A 23,706-nucleotide genomic window follows, 5' to 3' on the forward strand; every position below is an offset into this window, starting at 1 on the left:
TCTGGATATTCAGTTTATTTTTGAAAGTAAACATTATAAAATAGAAAAGATAGACGAAAAAGAACGTAAAAGCAATACATACGGCAGGACTATTGGCAATAGCATTTTCATCTAGAACAGCAAAGCTCCAGGAAAACGAATCAATAGATATGTTCCACAGTCTCGCTGATGTTTGCAGTACAGCGGTTAGAAAACTAGTTGGAAAGGTGTAGGCCCCAAGCCAAAAGAGTAAAGGCGGATGAGTGGTTTCCGCCCATTTGGCAAAGTGTTCGATTCGGCTGACGAGATCACACGTCCACGATCCGAGTGGTTTCAACGATGGATAGCTGGTTAACCAGGCAGGAGGCACGCGGCCGTCATAAACATACATGAATATCTCCTCAAGGGCTTCGGACATCACAACAAGCCCTTTAATACCACGTTCAAGATCATTCAAGCTTGATTTTGTTCTCATGAGTAAGTTATTATATCGAGAAATTTCTTGAAGGAGTACCACATCCAACGGTTTCTTTCTTGAACCTATCAATTTTTTTGTATTTTCATAATTTATTCCTTCCGGGAGTCTACCCTTCATATTAATCACTACTTGTATAACCGTATCTTCTTTAGTGCTCTTTTCTGAAGAAGCAACTTGCGTTTGTAAGCTCATACTCATGAGAGTATTGAAGAGAGATTGCGCTTCAAGAATTGAAGAAGTGATGTCAGCATTGATATGTTGCCCAAAGGCTTCGGGTTCATCCGTATTTGGAAGCATTGTTATAAAATCAAAATATGATTGAAATGAACCGTCTTTAGGTACGTAGTATGTGGGGAGGGATGACAGACGGTAGTGAGGTAAGAAAATTGCATCCTCTGTGAAATACTGTTGGACATATGTCATCAGTAAGCGACGATCCCAGTCATCGGTAATGTGACCACCATAGCACACCCCGGCGATTAGATATTTTAAAGAATCCCAAGGTGTCTCTGGATATTCATCAAGATATATTCGGAGTAATTTTTCAGAGACCTGCATTAATAGATGCTATTGCAGAATGGAACATTTTGTTATTCGCATAGTTTATTTAGTGTAACTTACTTCGAAGTCTGAGTTGTTGAAATTATAAATAATGTTCCAGCCTAGTTGCTGAAACTTTCTGCGTTCGAGTAATATTGAGTGAAAGAAGACGAGGGTAAAAAGAAGTTTCTTATATTTCATTGCAGCCTTACAGACGTTAAACTGGTCCTCTGTGATTGATCCATAGAGAAGTTTCATGTTAGATTTCAATCCCTTTGGCGGTTCCGTAGTCATTTTCACGCTTGCTTGAAGGATCGATATGGGAAATTCTCGCGATGGGCTCGAACTCAACCATAGTCTAGAGTTAATATTGCAATTGTGTCAACAAGCCCCATTTTAAAGAAGAAAAACTCATTCCATATCGATATTATTGATATACCTAAATTCTGGATGTGTAGCTTTATCATCGGCAAGTCCTTCAATAATTTTTTCCAATTCAGGCATCCAACTGAGAGAGAGATGACAATTTGTGAGAAAGATCCAGGCTCCTTCTTTAGCACCCTTTTGTATCAATCCCCTCGCTATCGGTGATTGCCCTTGCCCTAGTGATAGTGTCATAAACTTATGACTCATACCCAGACTTTCCGCCAATTGTAGTAGGGGACTGGAAGGATCGACTCCCGATGAAAGAATAAATATAAGTGGTGTCTCGGGAATTGAATCCTTAAAGGCTGCTCTTATATCTAATACAGGTGGTTCAACAAATCTTTCACCGAGATTGTGCATAACAAATGAGGTAATGCAAACTGTCATCCGATCCAATCTACAGCTACGGATAACGAGCATCTTTTGAAATTCATTGAGATTGGCTTCCCATTCTCCTGGCAACGATTTCGTTTCTGGTTCCGTATTTATGTACCTACATTGATTTTGCATTTTTCTTTAGAAAATATTTCAAATATTTCACCGAGTGAAAAATTAAGTTATGCCAAACAAATTTGGTTGAGGCGACGATTTCCACGAGGATTTTGTGTGGAAAAATTTTGCATTCAGTAGGATCATGCAAATTTGTTTGATATGACTCAATTTGTCTCTGCTGTCGTCTTGATATGATGAAATAAAATTTATCTGTACCAGATAGAAAAAATTCTAATAACATACCAATTGTACCAATCTCTTGAGAGCTGTTCGAAAGACGCAGCAACTCCATGAAAGCCGGAAAGTTTATCAAGTTCTGTGAGATTGTCCCAGGTTTCACGTGTCACCCAGTTGACGGGTTTGTCCGGCTGATTTTCACGTTCCAGTGCTGTTCCACCTTTCAGAAGGAAATCGTATTCTAGCGGGATCGTTTCCCCTCGCGCTTCGAGGATTTTCCAACACATGTTGAAAGAGAAAAGCAGTTTATCTTTTTCGAATAATCCCCGACACGTATTTCTGAAATTTTTGTAAACTCAATAATTACAGACGATGAATTGCGTTGAACTTTGAAAGAATATTCTTTCAAAGACTTAGGAAGTGTTTCCTACATTGACATTCAATTTTATAATCAAATTGACCAAAATTTTGTCCATAAAAAAAATATTTTTTCATTCAACGCTCATGTTTTATGCAGGTACTGAAAAATAATTGCGTTACTGGTATACTGCGTATGTGTGGTAGTCATTTAAGATATCGTTTCTTTCGTTAGGATTGTCTCTCTTCGGGCTTTTGTCGATAGATATTTTGAACAGAACAATATAAGAATCTAAAGAAAATTGATACATTGGATCGACGTGACTCATGTCCTTTAAAACGAAAAATAGAGTAGCCGCACGTTGTGAACAAGTTCTGTATGCTGCCCTCGCTTTGTCAATTTCCTGCTCCGTTTTCACAGAAGTAATCAGAGACTCTTCAACAGCAACGGAAGTTACTTTTGCTGACTGCAGAGTGTTAAGGAGATCTAGGTCCTCGAGGAGAGGTCCTGATGCCACGGTAAGTAATCTGGAATACATAACATGAGTTTAAAAACTAAAAGTTATTTGCGTGGAATATAGAAACGGAATAAATTTCAGTAAAAATATGTTCTACACTGACACTGGTGGTTTCACCCGGCTCTCGGGTTCGCAGACTACGGAATTTCGAATAAATTCTAATTCGAAGTGTCTGGACGAGATTTAAGATCATTATATCGCAGGATAACCTTGAACGGGTTTTGTAGACATCTCCGATATCTCAATCCCCTCCTCCCACGGAGAAAAAAGTCGGGGAAAAATTGATAATAATTGTTAGTTGAAATGAAAAAAAAACAGTGACAGTGATATTAGGGAAGTTTCCAGGTAGGAAAAAAAATGTAATGTATTGCCGTGAAGAGTAATTGAAGTGATTGTGCTAAGGAACAGGGGGTTATGACTTAGCTACGATGCAGTAAAATAGCTTGAGATTATTATAATAAATAAAGGTTCATTACTGAATCAAAAAACTGAACAGTTCCCGAATCCTAGCATTGACATAATTTTTTTCAGTTCTGCAATTATCAAGAGAAAGTGGAAAATATAAAATTATACAGTAAATAATTTAAAAATTAAGTAGAAAGTAATAAACAATTATTATTGCAATTAAATAATAGAATAACAAATTTTCTACTACCATGTGCTGAATTTTGTCCAGTACTAACGGGGAAATTTTTCAGTAGTTTCGAGGACATTTAAGAAATTATTCGTGATATCTCCTAACTTTACAAATTTGTTATAAATTTCTGAGAAGCAGTTCATAAAATTGAGGTGAAAATCATACCGTTTTTATGTGTTATTATTATTCAATATCTCACGAAGTTTCACCACTATGGAAGAATTTTTTTTTGTTCTCAGTAAATTTTGGCAAAAATTCCCAAAAATTTACCAAACATTTAGAAAAATAAATATACGACTACGCGAATTTGTGAATCGTTAACTAATAAAAAAATCGAAAAGCGGTATATTTTTCTACGTCAACCTGGTTGGGGGGTTCCCATGAATTTTCAAAACACATGAGGAATGAGGAAATATCTGCAATAACTTCCTAAGAGTGCTGTCCTATTTTTTTTCAAGCGTACATAATAGAAAATTTCAGTTATAGCTTTTAGAAAATATTAATATATTTTATCTAGCCTAACAGAATTATTCCTGGAATCCTCATAGAAAAATTCCCCAACTTTTTTCTCCGTGTTGACACGAGTGAGTTAATAATATTGAATATAATTTGAAAAACTGCAGGAGGACCGCGGTGGTATACTCACTAATCGTGTTTAAGTCAGTCATAGTTGGTGTTAGGGTGAGGTTTTATACTGTAATATAGACGACTGAAGTATTCGTTCAAGATTTTCTATATCAAAACTGGGTAACCTCTGCTCTAAGTACAAGGCGTGCTCCTGACCTCTACTAGTACATGAGAAAGGGTAGACGAGAGCCCATTGTATGAAGTGTTGGGCCTTTATGACCCAGGTCTTAAAGTCCCTTCTTCTCCGCTGAACTCTACTGAAGTGGGGGTAACGCTCAAGAAAAGGTAACTTTCAAGAAATTGGAAATTTTCCTTTCCGTTACGTTTTTATTTATTTTGGAAGCTGATATGACAAATAAAATGTAAAAAAAGTGTTTTCAATTTCAGGAGTGACGATCAAATTCCATAATTCCAAAATTTTAATGGTCCTGCAATTATTTATTTACGAAATAAAATTGATCGAAGTGAAAATGTTAATTAAAGAAAATTAAGAAAAAGGAATTATTAAAAAAAACTACTCGTTTTTCATACGAAGAAATAACATAATTAATGACGTAATTTTTATGTTTGAAACCGTTCTATGTCATTTCCATGCAAAATTAGGCAGTCTAAAAATCGAACGATTGCAATGCTTCTATTCGAAAGCAAAATCTTCATTTACGCCAGGAATTACTCGGAATTAGTCCTCTGATTTTCCAAAAAGTGAGTGCCATAAGGGTTTGTGTTAATGACACTTCTAAAATTATTTTTCATCCGATATCGACGTTGTCAATCGTTCTAGAAGGAACATTTATAATGGAAAAAAGAATATACCCTCAAAAATTTGAGGTTAAAAACTATTTCTTTTCCGTCATTTGATTGCTGCGGAAGTACCTTCACTAAACCAATCCCACATGCAGAAAAAGTCAAAAAAGGAGGTGGATATTCGTGAAATTTCTGACCCGTTGGGAGATTGGTGGTAAATAATTATCTAAATTTCTGTTCTGCGATCTGTGCGTTTCAACTACGGGTGAGATTGATTGTTTCCTCTTTATCTGAAAAGACACTTAGAAGGCGAGCTTTTATAGAAGGTCTACTATCCACTTGATTTGCCTAATTTGTCTAATTTTCAAGAAGACATGACATGACGTAATTAAAAAATATATTTTAATAAAAAAAATTTTCACTCGAATTACTATCAGTCCTTTCTACTACGAGCATAGTGTAAGAAAAACATGTGAGAGAAAAATGTCTCAAAAGTGCTGGCATTGTAAATCCTAACAAAAAGGACCAACATTACAAACTTTAAAAACACAAGTAATGTGTCTGTATAAGTTACTGAAGAATTTTCTCTTCAAGCTCTCTTAGTGTCCTTTTGCCTTTTGCAATTGTAAGCACCAAGGTATCTTTCTGCTCTTCTAAATTCGGTTTCTCTCTTCGAACTACGATACCAAGGAGGAGGGCTTCCAAACCTGGGAAATACCAAAGTACATGCTCTTCCTGTCATAGGAATCATTATAGTCCAGTATAGATGGATCCATTAGTCTTACCTTGTTCCTTAATGGCAAAGTTACATAACGTCGTCTTTGTGGATATCTCTGGAGAATAGTGCGGGTTGGGTAATTTCGTCGTGATGAAAAAACGAAATTTATCATTATAACCAATCATCTTATCATTAAATTTCATCACGGAACTATCACCTGGTCAATTGAATTTAATATCATAAAAAAATCCTAGTCGTGGTAGCATAAAGTTTTAATTTAGTATACCAACCTAATTTAACTAACGATTTGTGCAAAATTGGATTCAACACCGGATCGAGGGTTTCACCAACATTTTCTAGAAGTACGGGCGTTCCCAAAAGTAGTGATCGTTCAAGCGTTGCCACAAAGTCGAGGGAGCCGAAATCTATAACTTGGAGCCCCTTGAAATACCGATTAAAAAATGGTTAATTTTCTTAATGAGCTCAGGAAAGAAATACTCCAATTTTATGATTCAAGCATTGCGCAGTGTATAGCTAACTCACATTTCCAAATTCCATATTTTTGATCCACTTAACAGCTTGGCACTGTGGATCAATAATGAGAGGCCATCGTATGGCAAGACTTATAATAATTCCATTTTCTGTACTGAAACTGTCGGAAGGCAAACCCTGAATATTCCACTCCCTAATTGTTGTCGAGTCACTCAGAAATGCGGCAATGTCAAAATTATCTGAGAAGGGGATTCCGGTCGTTGTAACCTTCGTGAATTCAAAGGATATTCATGTAGCATAGGAATGAGGGTTAAAGAGGGGAATGTTTGACTTTGAGTATAGCTAACATTTCTACTTTATCGGATTTATTCGTGATATAAGAGAGGATCATAGAAAAGAAACACTCATGTTATTTTTGATTGGCGAAAAGCAAAAGTTTACAGAAAACCTTTATCTTCAGTTTATGAACGATAGAAAAATAAAAGTGATCAAATACTGGAGACTTCATTATTGCAATTGTTGTACTATCATTTCAACTATAAATATATGTCGCCATGTTCGGAAAATTGCTTCCTTACCTCATTTACCCAAATCTTGATCATTTCATTCCGATAAATAGATGTAAATGGACCAAAATAGGATAGGTAACCACTACATATAAGGCAGTCGCCATGTAAACGTTCATAAAGTTGGGAAAGAATTTCGAGAGTTTTCTCCCAACGTATACGTTCCCCGGATAAGCCCTCCACCAGCATTGCAGCCCGCTTCAATTTCAATGTAAGTTCCTCAGCCTGTTATTCAGAAAATACGGAAAAAATTTACTTCATTCAATGGGAGAAATTTGGAGTGAATAGACCCCCCTAACGCAGGCATGGGCAAAGTTGGAACTTCGGGAACCTCGACCATAAAACTCTATTAGGCCCATTATTCGGAATACAATACCCTAATTGTGTGAGTCCCAACATGGTCCGACTGGTGATATCAGAAAAATTTAAAAAACCTTACCTCTCAAAGTTAAAATAAGTTTTCACCAATTCAACTTACAAAATTCTTAGTTGTCCCAGAGGTAAGTGTTATAACATCATGGTGCTAGAAACTGATTATTTCATTGTCACCTTAATATTGAATAATTATTTGCTTAAAAATTGAAAAAAATATGGGATGTCAGTTCTTTAAAATTTAATCAATTAATTATTATTTTAAAGTTGAGTCTATCAGTTTTGCGCACTCTTGGCCAGAATTTTACATAGCTGCTCAATGGAAACCACGGGACGGTGGTAGGCGTATTCCGTCAAGAAAACACTCAATGAAAAAAATTTTTTGATAATATAAAACAAATTCTAACCGCAAACTCATTGACCGTTACCGATTAGATTGCTAACAGTAATTATTAATTTTCGGAAGCATTTCCTTCTCTCAATGATGTGATCTCAGCGATGTGACGTCACAAAACTGTGGAACGCTATGTAAAGTTCTTTCTTTGATGTAAAAATGAGGACTATGACAAACGATACTAGTCAGCATTTCAACGTATGAAGTTGACATCTCACAATTTTATATACATAAAAACTTGTCCACAGCTTATATTATTCTTAAAATTCTCCCGTTAAAATTCATGGAAACTTTAGGCACGTAAGTTTACCAGCCCATGATTTGAAATGTCTTAGTTTTTTTCAATAGAAATATTCAACAGAGAGCACTGGATTTGCAAGGAATTGGATTTTTCCTTACAATTTAACTTATTTTACACATAAATTTCCCATATTTTGCCAATATTTGAGCCAAAGAAGACAACTTAACACGATTTTACCATGAAAATTCTGCAAGAAAATTTCCTTCAAATGATTTGTATGAACAACTTCTTGTGAGCTAATTTTTCGCACGAATTTATATATTCTTTCAGTACTCATATTGGAATAAATCGCAAGTGATTGTCGCTCAAATAATCCTGGAATTTCCATAGGAATCTAATAAGATTTCAGTAAAATGAAGAACTACGAATTTTTATTAAATTATTTTATCTGTGATAATTTTTGAATGCATTTGCGGCCGGAATATTCAAATTGCAGTGAGCTATTAAACATAATTTTCGGCGGAAATTGATATAGAAAAACGTGAACAATTGACATTTTTTAATAATGCAAAAGACATTTTAAAAAATAGGCATTTTTTTCTTTCAAAAATTCACATTTTTATGCGTTGACTGACATAACGATACTCCATTCTGACCGAAGCATAGGGTGTTGCCACACCAATTACCTGCACCATATAATAAAACAAGACCCCCTTTTTTTGTCCATTGGCCTAATTGGGGCTGGGCGCTCGGTGAGCTCGGAGAGCTCACTTTGCCCAGGCCTGCTCTAAAGGCGGTGTCCATCAGTATCATATGCTATCGACTAATCTATAGATTGGTAGGAATGATCAATACCAGTCTAATTAGATATTCTTTTTCATTCATTTTTTCATCATAGTTTGTTTGAAGTCTCTTCAATTCTTCTTGTAATGTTGTCAACTGTGCTACAGCAGTGGCTAGGGCATTTTCTTTTTCATGTAAAGATTCCAGTGCAGAGGCTAGCTTTTCTCTTTTTGGTGCTATGATTCTGTAGTAATATGATCGAAAATTATTTGAGAGAATGAGAAAAATTGGATTATTTGATTGTATGTGCAGGTCGATGTGATAAGTCAAGTTGATGGCGAGCTACAATAAGTGATATTTTCTTCTGGAATTCGGAACTAAATAACTGTGGATATAATCTTAACATGTTTATGGATGAATATGATTAGGTATCTCTGCAATTCCAAGTTCTATCCATTCAGGTAATTTAATCCGTGACCCGGTTAGAACTTTTTCACTAGAATTCTCATTGAAGACTACAAAATGTATTTTATTCACATCAATTTACCTGTAAAGTTTTCCATAATTTTCCATGGCGACAACCCACATCGCCAGGGATTTCGCTGCGATTGACACCTGCCCAACTTTTTCAGGATCAAACTCAGGATTGGACGTATATTTCCCTATTCTTTTTAGGGTTGCATCTGTTATGTGATCCTTATCAAAGTTACGAAGCTGAAAATGATCGCATTTGTATAAATTCCAAAATTGCTTTATGTAAATATTTTTGCCGTTTGGCATTATTTAAAAATATTTATACAGTAGTGGAAGATTTGCTCAAAAAGATCTTCTTGGTCAAATCTTCTGCAAGCCAGAAACGCTTACCATCATGCGGCATAAGGTTAATAGATATATAATTGAAAGATTAAACGAACTTACCTAGTGAAGTTCTATCGTAATTGTATGAAGCGTCTCCTCCGAAAATCACCAAATGTAGTACCTAGCCTGCTCGTTATTGCAACCACAAGGTTCAAAGCAAAATCGAACACTTTTCGATTCATACCGTTCCGCGGGTCGCCGTCTCTCGACCAGCTCCGAATTCCTCATTTCTTCAAAGATTTGGCGTACACCACAAGGGGCAAAATCAATTTTTGAGGAGACGCTTCGTACAATTACCAAAGAACTTCACTAGGTCAGTTCGTTTAATCGTTCAATTATACTGCGTGTCTTTTCCGAGATCACCATATATGTAGATGTTTAAAGAAGTACGACAGCAGTTTTATCCACTGTGTTTAACTGTATAGAAGATTCGACTTTCTATTCATTCATTTATTTATATATTTATTTTATTTTTTACGTTTGAGAATAGTTTTAGAAAACCTGTTACGATTCTCTACAATTGGGCGATTGTGGAAGTTGGCAAAGGTTTTGAACAAGTCAGTCCAGCCAGCTATTTTTCTGATCAGGTCTATGCTAATGTTGTTTTCCTTTGCTGTTGATGTAGCCGCATGATGCGGGCTATGTGCCATGAAAATAGTTGTGTTCACACCGCTCTTCTCTAAGGCATTTTTCCCCCACCGGCTCAGCGTTCGCGATGTTATTTCTTTGTGGGGGTTTTTCCATGAAATAAACAACTAAGTGGTGTGACGAAGGTCACTTAAATTAGTACTGAGAGATGAGTAGTGTGAGGAGAGCATACCTGTACTACTCCTTTGCCTCGCGGTTGGGGAAAATATACCCGGAACCCACTGCATTGACAGGTGGGGTTATGTTGTCCGGACTAGAGTAAGTTGGGGTTGGGTTCAAGGTGAGGTCGATAAGGGAATTATCGACCTCGCCATCGATTTATGATAAGCTTCCACGGCGGCCAATAGAGCGTGCAAGTTGACCGTGACCCCCATTAACCCAGAGAAGATAGGAACGAATTTCCTATTGGGGGAAGGATTGAGAAGATCATCGTAATTGGTCGGGAAATCCAGGAAGAAGGACACTAACCCGAACTGAGGAAGAAGGAAAAAAGATCATCACTCGGACACAAACTAGCGACGCTAAAACACCCCATAATTAATAAGTTAACATATAAGTTAAGAAATTAGTTTGTAAGGATAGAATCAGTGTCAATAAGACCAATCAGGCCTCAACCTACGAGTTGAGGGGTGGTTTCCAGCCGGAGAAAATAAGGAGCCCGGAAAATTGTGAGCTGAAGTAGCGGAGTTGATTTGTGAAAAAAGCTTCCCACTGTAAGTACATTGCTAATTACACAGTGGCAGAAGCTTCATATCTTGAACAATATTGTGGACAATCCACAGCAATAAAAGGGAATCTCTCTACGGAGAACCAAAGGCGTTATCGTTGACTATTTTTCCCGGACGTTAATTAGTATTTTGGTCAAATATTTTGGGGGGGGGGGGGGGGGAACCCGAAGAAAACCCAGAACATTGTTGGCGTTCCCAACGTCGCCATTTTCGCCAATTGAGGCATTTTGGGGAAATTAAATTCAATTTAATTTCACTTGCAATTATCTGAGCAATCCTCAGTAGGAGAACGTGATCGGATATCCCAGATAGTAGGGGAAATCACGGGGAGAAAAATACGAAGAATATTTTTGAATACCGCAATTAACTTGTTTATTATCTTTACATAATTGGGAAACTACCAATTTGGCAATTCCTGGAATTGAATGGACGCGGGGTGAATCAGGGGACGCTCTGAATTCACAAACTCTGTATACTTTACTTTAGTCATTTTCTTTGAGAGCAAAACATATTATTTCTTTGTTGATTATATCCCGGAGTTGAATATTACCATACTTAATAAACCCGCACAGTATAAAGCTTTGTTAAATAAATGAGATAGAGTTACTTACTAAGTTGGGAGAAATTATTTAGTAGATTGACCCTCACGAATTAAGTTTAGTAATAAATAGCAGTATTATTGGCCCGGATAAATTATGGATTTAGTGAGAATGGATCATTGAAATTACTGAAAGTTAAAGGCATAACTATTCAGTGTCAAAAGACACCTCCAGTGGAATTTCCACCTTGTAGTGACTGAGGTCCACAGGACCGTGGCAACGAGATTTTCCAGGAGGAGAATATCGCGGAAAAGAATAGTAAAAGGGGGGGAAAACGCAGTTGCCACGTCACAGTGGTGGTCTCCCCACGTAACTGCGCAGTCCGTTTAATGTATGCATTGAGGACTGATGAAATGCAGATACTTGAGTCGTCTGGGAAAAATGGAATAGTGAGGTTTGGTTGATATTTGTTTGGGCCTGATGTTTTCAGCCAGGTAGGAATTTTGATTTCCACACGGTCACTCAGTGTTGTGATGTTTCATATATCAATGGCAGTCAGCATCGGTATTCAGTGAGCTTTTATTATTAGTACCAGTACTACAACTTTCTGTGATAATAACTCCTAGGAGATTTTATCATTGGGGTTCTATTGGGTGACATGATTAAGGACAATCTTCTGGTTCCAGGTTGTCTCGGGTTAAGTACCTTTACAGAATCTACGGATCGTAGAATCTTCTCCAATCGAAGAACCCACGATGAGGGCACCGACGGATCTCAAGGTGTTGATCGGGGTATAGGCTGCTCCTTTCCAAAACTCACTTGTGAGAAATCTCAGTACGTCTGCTATGGTAGCAGGGAAGACGGAAGTGTCTGTGAGATGGCAGAAATCCCACCATTTATTTAAGGCTGAATTGAATTGGTGGAGAGAAGTAGTTGAGAGTGCTGCAATGCTGATCTCTATCATTTCTTGTACCCCACCCATTCGATTGATATACGCGATGGTCGCTGTATTGTCAATCCGAAGTAATAAATCACAGTTTTTAGCGTCTTGTGCGGAACACTTTAACGCAAGAGACGCTGCTTTGAGCTCTAGGTAATTAATATGCTGTTTCCGCTCCATTGCATTCCCAAATCCGTGAGTTGTATTATTGTTGCAACTAGTCCCCCACCCAGACAAAGAAGCATCCGAGAATATTTCGGCTACAAACTTGAGGCAATTAATCGGGTTGTAAACGTTAGAGATGTTCTTATGCCACCATTTTACATTTTCTTCTACATGATAGGTGATTCATATCACCTGTGCTGCAAAATTTCCGTTGCATTTTTCAAATGTGAGAAATCTCTCCCTATCACGGTCCTTTACGTAGATCCGTCCATACTTGGCACCCAACCAGCAGGAAGTAAGTATTCCTAGAAGAGATCCAAAGTCTCGGATTTTGTATGAGGAGTTATTTTTTTTATTGTTTCACGAGTGTTAGGATTTTAGGTGCTTTCCCTCGAGCAAGTTCGACCTTCATTTCCTCTGAGTTAAGAATGAACCGTAGATATTTTTGTCTTGTGTCTGGGTTCAGTTTGCTTTTCTTTTCATTAATTAAGAAATCTAATTTTTCTAAGATGCGACCTGTCTGCCTGACATTTTTTTGGTACTCTTGTACTGAATCGCCAAATAGATGTAAGTCATTCAGGTAGATGACTGAGGAGAAGCCTTGTTCCCTGAGAAAAGTTACTACTGATTTCATCAGTTTGGTAAATACGTACGGTGCAGTATATAACCCGAACGGGATTCATTGAAACTCATATAATTGACCGTCAAATTGAAGTCTCGAAAATTTCTTTGCCGAACTTTAGAAGAGCGTAATATGCGTCTTTAAGGTCCAGAGTGACCATAAAACAGTTTGGTCGCATTAAATCTCTAGCAGTACGGATATCCTCCAATTCAAAGTGTTGATTTTTGACAAATTTATTTAATTTCTTAAAATTTAGAATAAATCGTTGTGAAGTATCAGGCTTAGGTGTGAGAAAGACACTCGATATAAACTTATCCTTAGACTCAGCGCATGCTTTGATCGCACTTTTTGGAGTGATACTTCATTCTCATTAGCCATGAAAATTTTCTCTTGAGATGTCCATTTTGGTTCTGTTGGGGCTCTTAGCTGGGCTGGGTTGGTAAAGAATGGGATGGAATACCCATTGACCGACTCAAGTATATTATTACCAGGTGCAAGCTTGTGCCAGGCGGGTCGGAACATTTTGAGACGACCTGTCAGAGTTCTTACAGAGGGTATTAACGTCTTCTCTTGGGCGAGCTGTGTCTCATCCTCGATGTCGGTTTGTGGCGATTAAATTTCGGTTTCTGCGTCGACGACGAGAATGGCTTTCGATGCCCCGTTGCTGCTGGTGTCTGAAACTTGGGGCGAGAGGGGCCTTTCGCGTCTTTTGGCGGCCTTTTCTTGGTCACAGATATGTGTTCACTGGGGATGGTTTTAACTCCTCCAGTGTTTTATCTAGAGTTTTTGCTAATTTCAGCATTTCTGAGAAGTTGTCTCCAAACAGCAATTCGTCAGGTATTGTGGAGGGTAAGGTATCTTTCAGAGGTTAGTTCAAATTTGGCATGATTATGAGACGTCTGGTGAATGTCTCATCTCTTTGTAAATCTACCAGGATACGTGAAACATCACTGAAGAGTGTAATCAAATCGATCGTCGCCACTGTGTTATTCACCAATAGTTTTGAGAGGATAGAGCCAACTGCTGCCGAGCAGACTGTCGCTTTTTTCTGTTTTTCTACAAGTCGTTTATCACGAATCTTTGTTGGAAATTTCTTTACCTCTTTGTTAAGCGCTGGAGGTTGATACAGAACATGGTTCTTGGGAGTTGAATATTTATCAAAGAGATTTTTACGATCTTCTTTGGAGAGGCCTTCGAGAGTCTCGTTTCTCTTCAGTCTCGATGCGTGCCCCCATCGCCTGCAGGACTTCTGTGGTGAGCACTGAATTTGTTATTCCCGCATTATCATCTCCTCCCCCTTTTTTTTGTTACAGAGATGTGTAGGACATTCGATGAAGTTTGCAGTCATTGATCTGTAGTTTGTGGGAATCATTGGACGTTTGTGTCTAGCGGTATTGTCCTTGGTGGCAATAGATCCCCTTGAGGGATCGTGTTTTGTGTAATATTGTTATTAGGTGACGTTTTTAGAGCTAGTGGCACTGACTGGCGACTATTTTCACCAGATAAGAAGCAACTTCTCGTATAATTACGTGAACCATGACGAGAATGAGTTCTACTGCTAGAACTCTTTGATGGCTGATGGCAACTTCTGCTACTTGACTTCGATAATGTCCATTGTCTTGAGAACTTCCTCTGCTTAGTCTGCTCGACGACGGGTTGTCACCTGCTTGGACCAGGAAAACGGAGTGCGATTTTCATCCATTAATATTTTTTTGGTTAATTGGGGACAGTACGTGACTGCGCACTACTCGGTGGCCAAGTATGTTATTTGTTGGGTCTGAGGCTTGTAATTTGCACGGCTCTCAGTTTGACCGTTGGTTGAAAACATTGTTATCGTTTAGAACTTGTCTATCGAGGTTTAACATTACTTGAACGTTAATTGTTGACCTCCAGACAACCGCATCAACCTTGCAGGGTTCCGCTGTATGCCTTGTCTGAAACAGCTAAAGAGAGGTTATACTTACGTTTCTATCTCAACCGACGAACTGCTTTCTCTTGAAGTTCAATGTTTTCCCTCAGGCGCCAAGTTCTTTATCTCGATGATTTTCATGTTTTAAACGAAGGAATTACATAGTGGTAAGAATCTCGTGGTTTTTCGGGATGCACAAGAAAAAGGAATGAGGAATTCGGAGCGGACCAAGAGACGGCGGGCCGCGGACCGGTCTGAATGGAAAAATTTTCGATCTTAATTTGAGTCGTGTGGTTACAATGGCGAGCAGGCTGGGTACTACATATGGTGATCTGCAGAGGAGACGCGGAGTGCAATAAGCAATTATTAATATAATACAAATAAATATGTAAAGTTATATTTTGCCACATAAATAAATTGGGTGGTGCCGGATGGTATTACCTTAGTGGGTCTTTTACCAACTCTCGCTAGTACCTATGAGGTACCCCACCCTAATACCCTACTATATACAGGGTGTCCCAGAAGTACATGCTAATCCTTTATCAGCATATGCATGAGCGACGCCCATTCCAGGCAGCGGGCTATGTGTGCCACACGGACGTATTGCCGTTTAACGCTGCAGCGTCATTGGCTCTCCTATTTACCCCAGTATCACCGGGGGGGTGCTTCTGATCCAAAAGTGGAAGAGGAGAGGATTTTTCGGCTCAGAATCACCCCCTGTACATGCTGGTAAAGGATTAGCAATTAAACCCCACAGGTACATCAGTTCGTTTCCCGAGGATGAAACGTCCTTTGCCACCGGGACTCGAATCGGCACCACTGGGACGCTTTGGTGATGGGGCCAACGTGCTGGTCATGAGCCCAAACACGAAATTGAAAGCCGGAATCATGCCACGTAAAAGAGTGCAGTTTTGTTCCGTGTAATTAGACACAAATAGGACATTACATACAGTGAAAGGATGGGTTATAGGATAAGCATGGTTTTGGGGATGAGTCAATGGACAGAGTACAAAATGTTAATGCATTTAATGAAAACATACTCCAAATGGCATAACCCAATAAATACCAATAAATAAGCAGTCTCATGGGTCGCTTTTTATTGAACAGATTTAGTATCAAAGTTATCAGTGTAATAGTTTAGCTCATTCTTCTATCAAAACCCATCGTTCGACAGTACTTCACATGTGAAACAGGACGTTCGGAGCGAGGGAACTTGCCCAGATCCAAAGCAGGGTCGACCGATGTCAGTTTTTTTCTAGAGATTTCTTTTGATTTTTTCAAAATAGGGTCGAACACAGCAAGCTCTGAATGAGATATCAACTACGGTGTTTGAAACGCGAAGCGTTAGGTATCATGGGGACAAGAGAAAATATCAATAATGAGGCTATCAATTTGAGCAGGGACTCACAAATTTGGATCTGCTAAGTTCACATCATTGAGATATCCTATTCGAGATCCTTTGCTGAGAAGTTCGGTAACGAAGACTTGAGATGATCAAGAGCGACTACTTCAATGCGTTCGGCTGAATAGATCGACTGTTGAGTGAACTGAGTTACGTCAGACGTTATTCCAAACAACGACTCACCCATACCAAAAATGTGGATAGAGCTACACTGGTTCTAAAGCTTCTACTGATGCACGAGAACCTCTCAAATGAGGGAGAGTTCTCACCCTGAGTAAAGCAAGAGATGGCCATTTGGAACTGTACTCCTCAATCCTGTGAAGAAGTAGCTGGTGTACTCTGGATGACCTCATCACTGTGGCAATAGGTCACCACTAGTACGTAGGACAATTGAACTGGTGTAGTCTGTTAAACATACTAAGGCTGACTACAAGTAAATAGAACAGAACGTGTCCGAGCTGGATCACAAGAACGATCAAAATGCAGGTCAGTGTGGTGTTTCTCTTGGCAAGTGCTGCGCGTGCAACATATCTGGCAGACTCTGATACTTCCCCAAGCATTTGGAACACAAACCGAGTCAGTCAACTATCTCCTTTTTAGCAACGGGCGATAGAGCTTTTAACTTACTGTAAAAGGCGATGTAATGTTCTCTCTGCCAGTACCAGCAAGGGTAGCCAGCATCAGCCCAAGTGCTGAGCTGGACATTGAAACTTTTGGGCTTGGCGCTACCCTTAATCATCGATCGAGTCTGGATGCTCGGCTGAGAAGGACGAGATGAACCAATAGATGAGCGCGATGAAGATCCAACCGTCAGAGCCTCCAGGGTTGTGAGCGATCTTGTAGGAATTCGAGGAGATCGTCGAGAGTCTGATACTCAGTGGAGACCCCGATTTTGTTTTCCCCTGCCCCGCGAAGCTCATTAGATAGGCGACCTATGAGCACGGGGATAACTACTGGACATCAATGTTTATTTGGCTGATCCAGGTGTTTGAGAGCGCCGAGGGCCTTAGTGAGTGTACTGGTTAAAGTGTTGAGATCCAGGGTACTGTGGGACTTCATCAGCGCTGAATTCAGAGACTAGTCAAGTTAAGCTGCAAGGGGAGCAATCACTTGTTTTCATAGCGATCAACCTCAATCGTCCAGGTGATGCAAAATGAATCCTCAGAGACGGGCAAGCTGGAGATGAGCTTCAGAAGTTTACGAAAGACACAGACCTGAAAATAGTGTATCCTCTCCACTTCGGGAATATCCTGATTATTGCCAACCAACGATTGGAAAAGATCTGTCCACGGTCTATACTTCTGGTATATGGCTGAAAACTTTGGCAGAACGATCACGGAACCCTTCACAGGCGAACTTTGTTACTAGTCGAGGTTTGGAGCACCTATCTTTTACATGAGCTGCTTCAGTGCGACCCTAGCTGAAATATAGTTGAAAGCAACGGAGAAGACCTGATTTTTAAAGGAGTAGAGAGAGGTCGCACTTTTATATTCTAAAAAAGTAACTTCTCATGAGATGCCTTCAGCTCGGTCTAATAGTTCTCTATTATCATCAGCGTAGAGTCCCAATCAGTCACACCGGGCTGCTTAATGCCCTCCCTCGTAGACTCCTTGAATATGTCTTCTATGAAGGTTGCACGTGTTACTTGCAGAGTGATTACTGCCTTGAGAAAAAAGCAATAAACAAAACAGCAAAAACCTAGAAAGCAAAATATCCGAGATAGCGAACTGATAAATAGTGGGTCAGACACAGTGTCGAAGCACGCAGGTCAAGAGGACTAGAGGAGAAAACAGCGAATTCTTAAAAAAAGGGAACAACGAAAAAAAGACTGCAGCAATTCCAGATGTCAGAGCAGAAAACTTAATAAAAGCAAAGGGACATAATGACAAACGCTATATTTTCATATCCCAATCCGATCGATAGATTTCAATAAATCTCAGAAAAACAGGAAAAATAACAAAATAACAGCAAAACGTCCTTAAAAAATATCAATTAATCTTTTTTTTTCTATATGAACTTCCGCATAAAATTGCGTTGAATAAATCACTCGGTATTGAATATTTCAGCGGCGAAGGGATTGAAAAACACTCGTGAAAAGATTTTTTAATTTTTGGTAATATTGTTTGAACATTTTCTAAGCAGTATTTTAAAAAATTAAGAGTTTTGACCTTGAAAAAGCACAAGGAAACAACAAATTTGAATTCCATCATTTTATGTTTTGTTGACTTTTTTTCATTATATCAATCCCACTGTTGAACATTTTAAAATTCATCCGTTTCCAGTTAACCACGAAAATGTATAATTACTGCAAAAAAACTGGACAATAATTAGCTTCAGAGAGTAATCGAGCAAAGGTAATTGAAAAATGTTCACAGATTAGGAAATTTGTGATCTGGCCAAAAGTGAGCAAACTTATAAAATAAAGCTTACATTCATAATTTACTGATTGAATTTTAAAAAACTGACATCTCATATTTTTTTCAATTTTGAATAAAATAATTATTCACCATTGAGGTAACCAAAAAAAATCTATTTCAGGTGCCATGATGTTTGCATAATTACCTTCACACATCTACGGACTTTTCACGTTTAATTGGTGAAAATTTCTACGAATTTTTAGGCGGTAAGTTTTTTAAATTCGAAAAGAAAGCGCACGGCTCTCTCGCTGTTTAACCGCGCCGGACTTTGTGCACGCTATTACTACCGCCCTCAGTACGCTGGGCTTTACGCAATTAGGGTATTCTATTTCTAATAATGGAAATTGATCAATCGCCCTTTGGAGGAGGAACTATATGTCGACCTTGAAGAGAAACCGGGTATATTACTCAACGTTGTGATTCAGCCAATCACTCACTGGAAGTTCATCAACAGAATGTCATCGTTTAACCAACTACTCAGAGCTATCGCAATCTGTTGATTTATAGCTCGGCTCCGGAAAATTCCCAACTCGTCTCTTCAGTACCCGCACACACTTGGTGATCTTGAAGAGGCTTGCATCTTTCGGATAAAACTCACCCAGGCAACTCAGTTAAAAGATCCACTCAGGACTATCTTGAGGGGAAGATATTGGACAAATCTCACTCTCTTACCTAGCTCACACCCTTCATTGATTGGTTCTGAGAGTTGGAGGACAGTTCAAGTTTGCTCATATTAGTCCAGAGAGATGTAACCAACCATTATTCTTAATAAATCCAAACTGTCCCAGCTACTTATTAAACAGGCTCTTGTCAGGACACTCGGCGCAAGCACACAGCTCACCCTCACATAGCTCAGAAGCAGTTACAGGATATTCGGAGACCGACCACCAATATGGTCCTTCATCTCAAGCGCGTGAAATGCACTCGCCAACGTGGAGTACGTGCTCAACAGCTTATGGATCAGCTACCACCAGCCAGACTCACCACTGTTCGAGCCTTTCTCAACAGTGGAGTGCATTACGCCGGTCCAGTGTCTCTGCGATCCTCGAAAAGACGGGGACAGAAGCCATATAACGTCTGGCTGGCCATCTTCGTTTGCATGACCACTTCAGGCCTATGTAGAGGTCGTATCAGACTACTCAACCGAAGAATTTCGCGTATCCTAATCCTTCTAATTAATTCAGTGAATAATAAGGTGTGAGAAAATTGCTTCCATATTTCTGTCGATTCACCACAACTTGGGAATCATGATTTGGCATAGAGATTATTCCTCTCAATATCCTGAATGAATCTTTGATATAAAAAGTACTGGAGTTGTATTTTTCTGTCGAGGAATTCTGATTCGAAACTTTTGCAGGTAATTTAAGGAGCTCTTCAATATTTGAATGTCTGGGAAGTTATTGTCAAAACGGGAAAAATACCATCTGATTTATTTCTCACTTCACAAATAGCTGAAGGGTTTCGAGTTACACTGCAGTCTACACTTGACTTGTGTGATCATCACATTGATAAATGCGATTTTCCACATGTCCTCACAGGACATAAATCAGGATACGCTGGAGGTACGATCATTCTTTTTCGATTTCCCATGGTTGGGAATTAACAGATTTCCAACAACGTAGTTTTGAGTGAAATCGAATGGAGGCTGTCAGAAATTGAACGAGCATAATGGAAACCTGTTACAGAAGTATTCGAACAATCATCGTAACAATTCTCTTTCACTTGAATAATCAATTAATTTTCACTATGAAATTTCTATTTAATTCCATTCCTGCTGCCGGAATTGCTTCTCAAAGGACAACGCATATTATGCATACATGCCAACGTATCTCGCTTTGCTCGGCTTGGTGGTGGTTGGGTTTGTGCGTGGAGAACAAACAAAATTGAAATGAAAGTCCCGGTTTGACGAAGGAAAATCAATATTTATGGTCTTTCTTTCGTTAAGCTTTTATATTTTTGCCCTCCTTATGTATTCTTTTCGCATTCTCAAGAATTCTTTGGGACAATTAGATCTTCAGGAGGCTGCAACGACCATCCTTCCATCCCTACATTTCGACAAATTTATAAAATTCTGTCTGCCTTTGGATGTCTCAAGCCACCTAAAACTGGGAACGAACTGCTTGACTGCTGACATTGTAAGACTGTTGATAAACCTGAGTTCATTCACACTAATACGCACCTGTATAAGTTTCTGTGCTTGTTAGATGATCTTTTCTCAAAACATTGTAACTCTCTACATGTTTTTGAATGTATTTTGCATGATATTTGCTCAATTGAAGTAACTTTTCCTTGCTCACTACATGGAACAGAGAGGTTGCTGCAAATAATTCAATGTTTTACAACTCAGCGTATGCAGCAACATTGATCTCGTGTCAATGGTGCGGAGAAACGGATCTCCCAATTGAAACGTAAATCGGCCAAGTTCTATGCCAAATAATGTTCAGCCTGTGATTTTGCTATTTTCTATATTGCAGAAATAAAAAACCTTACCGCCTAAAAATTTAAATAATTTTTCACCAATTCAATATGAAAAATCCTTCCTTCTATCGTGGGTAATTTTCAAACATCATGGTGAATAATTATTCTATTAAAAATTTAAAAAAAATATGAGGTGTCAGTTCTTTAAAATTCAATCAATAAATTATGAAAGTAAGGTTTATTTTATAAGTTTTGCCCACTCTTAGCCATATCACATATTTTTTAATCTGTGAACATTTTTCGATTACCTTTATCCGATCACTCTCTGCAGCTAATTACTTTTATATTTTTCTGCAGTAATTATTCATTTTCATGATTAACTGGAAATGGATGAATTTTCAAATGTTTAATCGTGGGATCGATACAATGAAAAAAAGTCATTAAGACAAGCAATGATGGAATTCAAATTTCTTGTTTCCTTGTGGCTTTCGAGGTCCAAAATCCTTTCAATTTTTTCAAATACTGCTTAGGACATGTTCAAACAATATTAACAAAAATTGAAAAATCTTATCACCAGTGTTTTTCAATTCAGTTACTGCCGAAATATTGAATTCCAAGTGATTCATCCAACGGATTTTTATGCGGAAGTTGATATAGAAAAGAAAGATTATTGGATATTTTTCGTTAAAAAATTCGAATGCTTGCGCGTTGACTGACGTAACGATACCGCCACTCTGACCCAAGCATCGTGGTTTCGTTCCTCCGACTAGCTGCACAATACAATAGGATCCATTCTTTTATAGTTATTGGCCTAATTGGGGTTGGGAGCTAGGTAAGCCCATTGAGCGCACTTTGCCCATGCCTGACCTAGAGAGGAACTTATTTGCTGAGTGAAAAGCAGGATCAGCTGATGAGACGAGTTCTAGTTTCTCATTATGTTCGCCCTTCTTTAAGCGGAGCTGAAAGAGACCAACCAAATCTGGTGAGCGTTGTTCTGGCCTGAAGACCACGGCAGTCTATGTCAAAGCATCAAAGTTTGGATAGCTACGCTGTTCGTAGGTCTAGTAGAGACAGAGATATTGCAACCTTCCTGGAGAGTTACGATTTGAACCTTTGCTGAAGCATAGTGAGCGAGCGTCTGGTCGTAAACTTTAATAATGTTGTAAGATGAGCTAAGTAAATCGTGTAGATTGACGTCTAGCTGAATAAAAAGAAGTTCTTCATGAGAAGGTTCCAATTTGCTGTAGTATTCGTTGATTAGTACTAACTTTCTGCCAAGGGCGGCAGCGCCGTTACTCTGTGCTGTATTCTTGCGAAGGTCTGAAGCTAAATTCTCCATAAATTTCGTGCGAGAAAATTGAAGACTGAAAATTGCTTGCAAAGAAGACATGGTGTCGAGAGAATAAAAATTGAAGAAGAGTATCTCCTCATATTTATAAATAAGAATGGGAATTTCGATGAAAGCGGTCAATTTATCAAATGATTTATAAATGTGAAGTAAATAATCAACGAACTTCTAATATTTACTAAAAAATGATTAATTTTAGTAATGACGAAATCTCAAAAATAACAAAAAAAATATTCCAACAGAATGGGAATATTCTCTATTAAAAAGCACGGTTGGCATCAATGGTCGAAGCGGAAGAATGATAATTTCCTTTTCCGTACGCTGTACAATTTCAATCTCCCACCAAAAATTGCTTCAGTTTGTTTCGATGTCGATAAACCAGTTCTCAATCTCGATGTGAGAGGGGTTGCGCACGCCTTTAGTTATAGGAGTTCTACGGAGCTGGCCAAATTGAGAACCACTACTGACGTCGAACTCTGTTCATCTCCAAAAATTGCCAAAATAATGTTAAAAACTAAAAAATATCTCGCGGATCCGGCTCGAAGGACCAAAATTGTTTGGAGCGGAATGTGATTCTGCAGATATTTTAGAGAGATGGATGTTGAGAGGGTCACGATAATTTTGACGTGCGTGACTATAGTCAAATATAGTCAATTTATTTGACGACTACTGTTATGGATCACTGAGATGATCAAAAAATATAATGAATCGTAATTAAGAATTGAACGAAAACTTAATTAGGAGCTGAATAAAATTAACGAACAGATCGAAAAGCGAAAAGAAACTAAGACAATGCGATACGTGCAAACGTCCGTACGCAAATGAGATCGATTATTAGGCCACAAGGTGGTAGATGCCTTTAATTGCCCTTAATGCCGCAAATCAAAGGCATTACAGTTTGATTGAGTGTGTGCGCGTCCGAATATGTATGTGGGCATGGAAAAACTTCGCTCGAAATCCCAACAGATTTTTTTTATTAATGGATTTTTTTTTATTGTGGAGTTTTTCGCATTTTCTCGTCAGAGAATTTTATTTTGTCTGTATTGTCTTGAATGACTCGTAACCTCGGAGATATTAGTTTCAAATCTAATATTTTTTTTCTTCGGGTTACGTAGACTTATCGATTTTGTGTTACTGTTTCGAGTCATTGGATCGAGATATGCGGTAGCGA

General features: G+C 38.5%; 1 protein-coding gene across 1 annotated transcript in view; it reads right to left on the reverse strand.

Moving 5' to 3' along the window:
* The window catches only part of kl-2 (dynein heavy chain 2, axonemal kl-2), a 254,839-nt gene that overhangs the window by 42,108 nt on the left and 189,025 nt on the right, over positions 1–23,706 (reverse strand). Inside the window, exons 15-26 of the mRNA XM_011310984.1 lie at positions 9,089–9,255; positions 8,614–8,785; positions 6,764–6,976; positions 6,237–6,452; positions 5,984–6,134; positions 5,761–5,910; positions 5,550–5,682; positions 2,633–2,977; positions 2,159–2,431; positions 1,437–1,916; positions 1,079–1,355; positions 91–1,009 (exon numbers count right to left, since the gene is read on the reverse strand). Of these exons, the coding sequence (XP_011309286.1) occupies positions 91–1,009; positions 1,079–1,355; positions 1,437–1,916; positions 2,159–2,431; positions 2,633–2,977; positions 5,550–5,682; positions 5,761–5,910; positions 5,984–6,134; positions 6,237–6,452; positions 6,764–6,976; positions 8,614–8,785; positions 9,089–9,255 (3,496 nt within the window). The remainder of the gene's footprint in view (positions 1–90; positions 1,010–1,078; positions 1,356–1,436; positions 1,917–2,158; positions 2,432–2,632; positions 2,978–5,549; positions 5,683–5,760; positions 5,911–5,983; positions 6,135–6,236; positions 6,453–6,763; positions 6,977–8,613; positions 8,786–9,088; positions 9,256–23,706) is intronic.

Source organism: Fopius arisanus, unplaced genomic scaffold (genome assembly GCF_000806365.1).
Source record: "Fopius arisanus strain USDA-PBARC FA_bdor unplaced genomic scaffold, ASM80636v1 scaffold00080, whole genome shotgun sequence".
NCBI lineage: Eukaryota > Metazoa > Arthropoda > Insecta > Hymenoptera > Braconidae > Fopius > Fopius arisanus.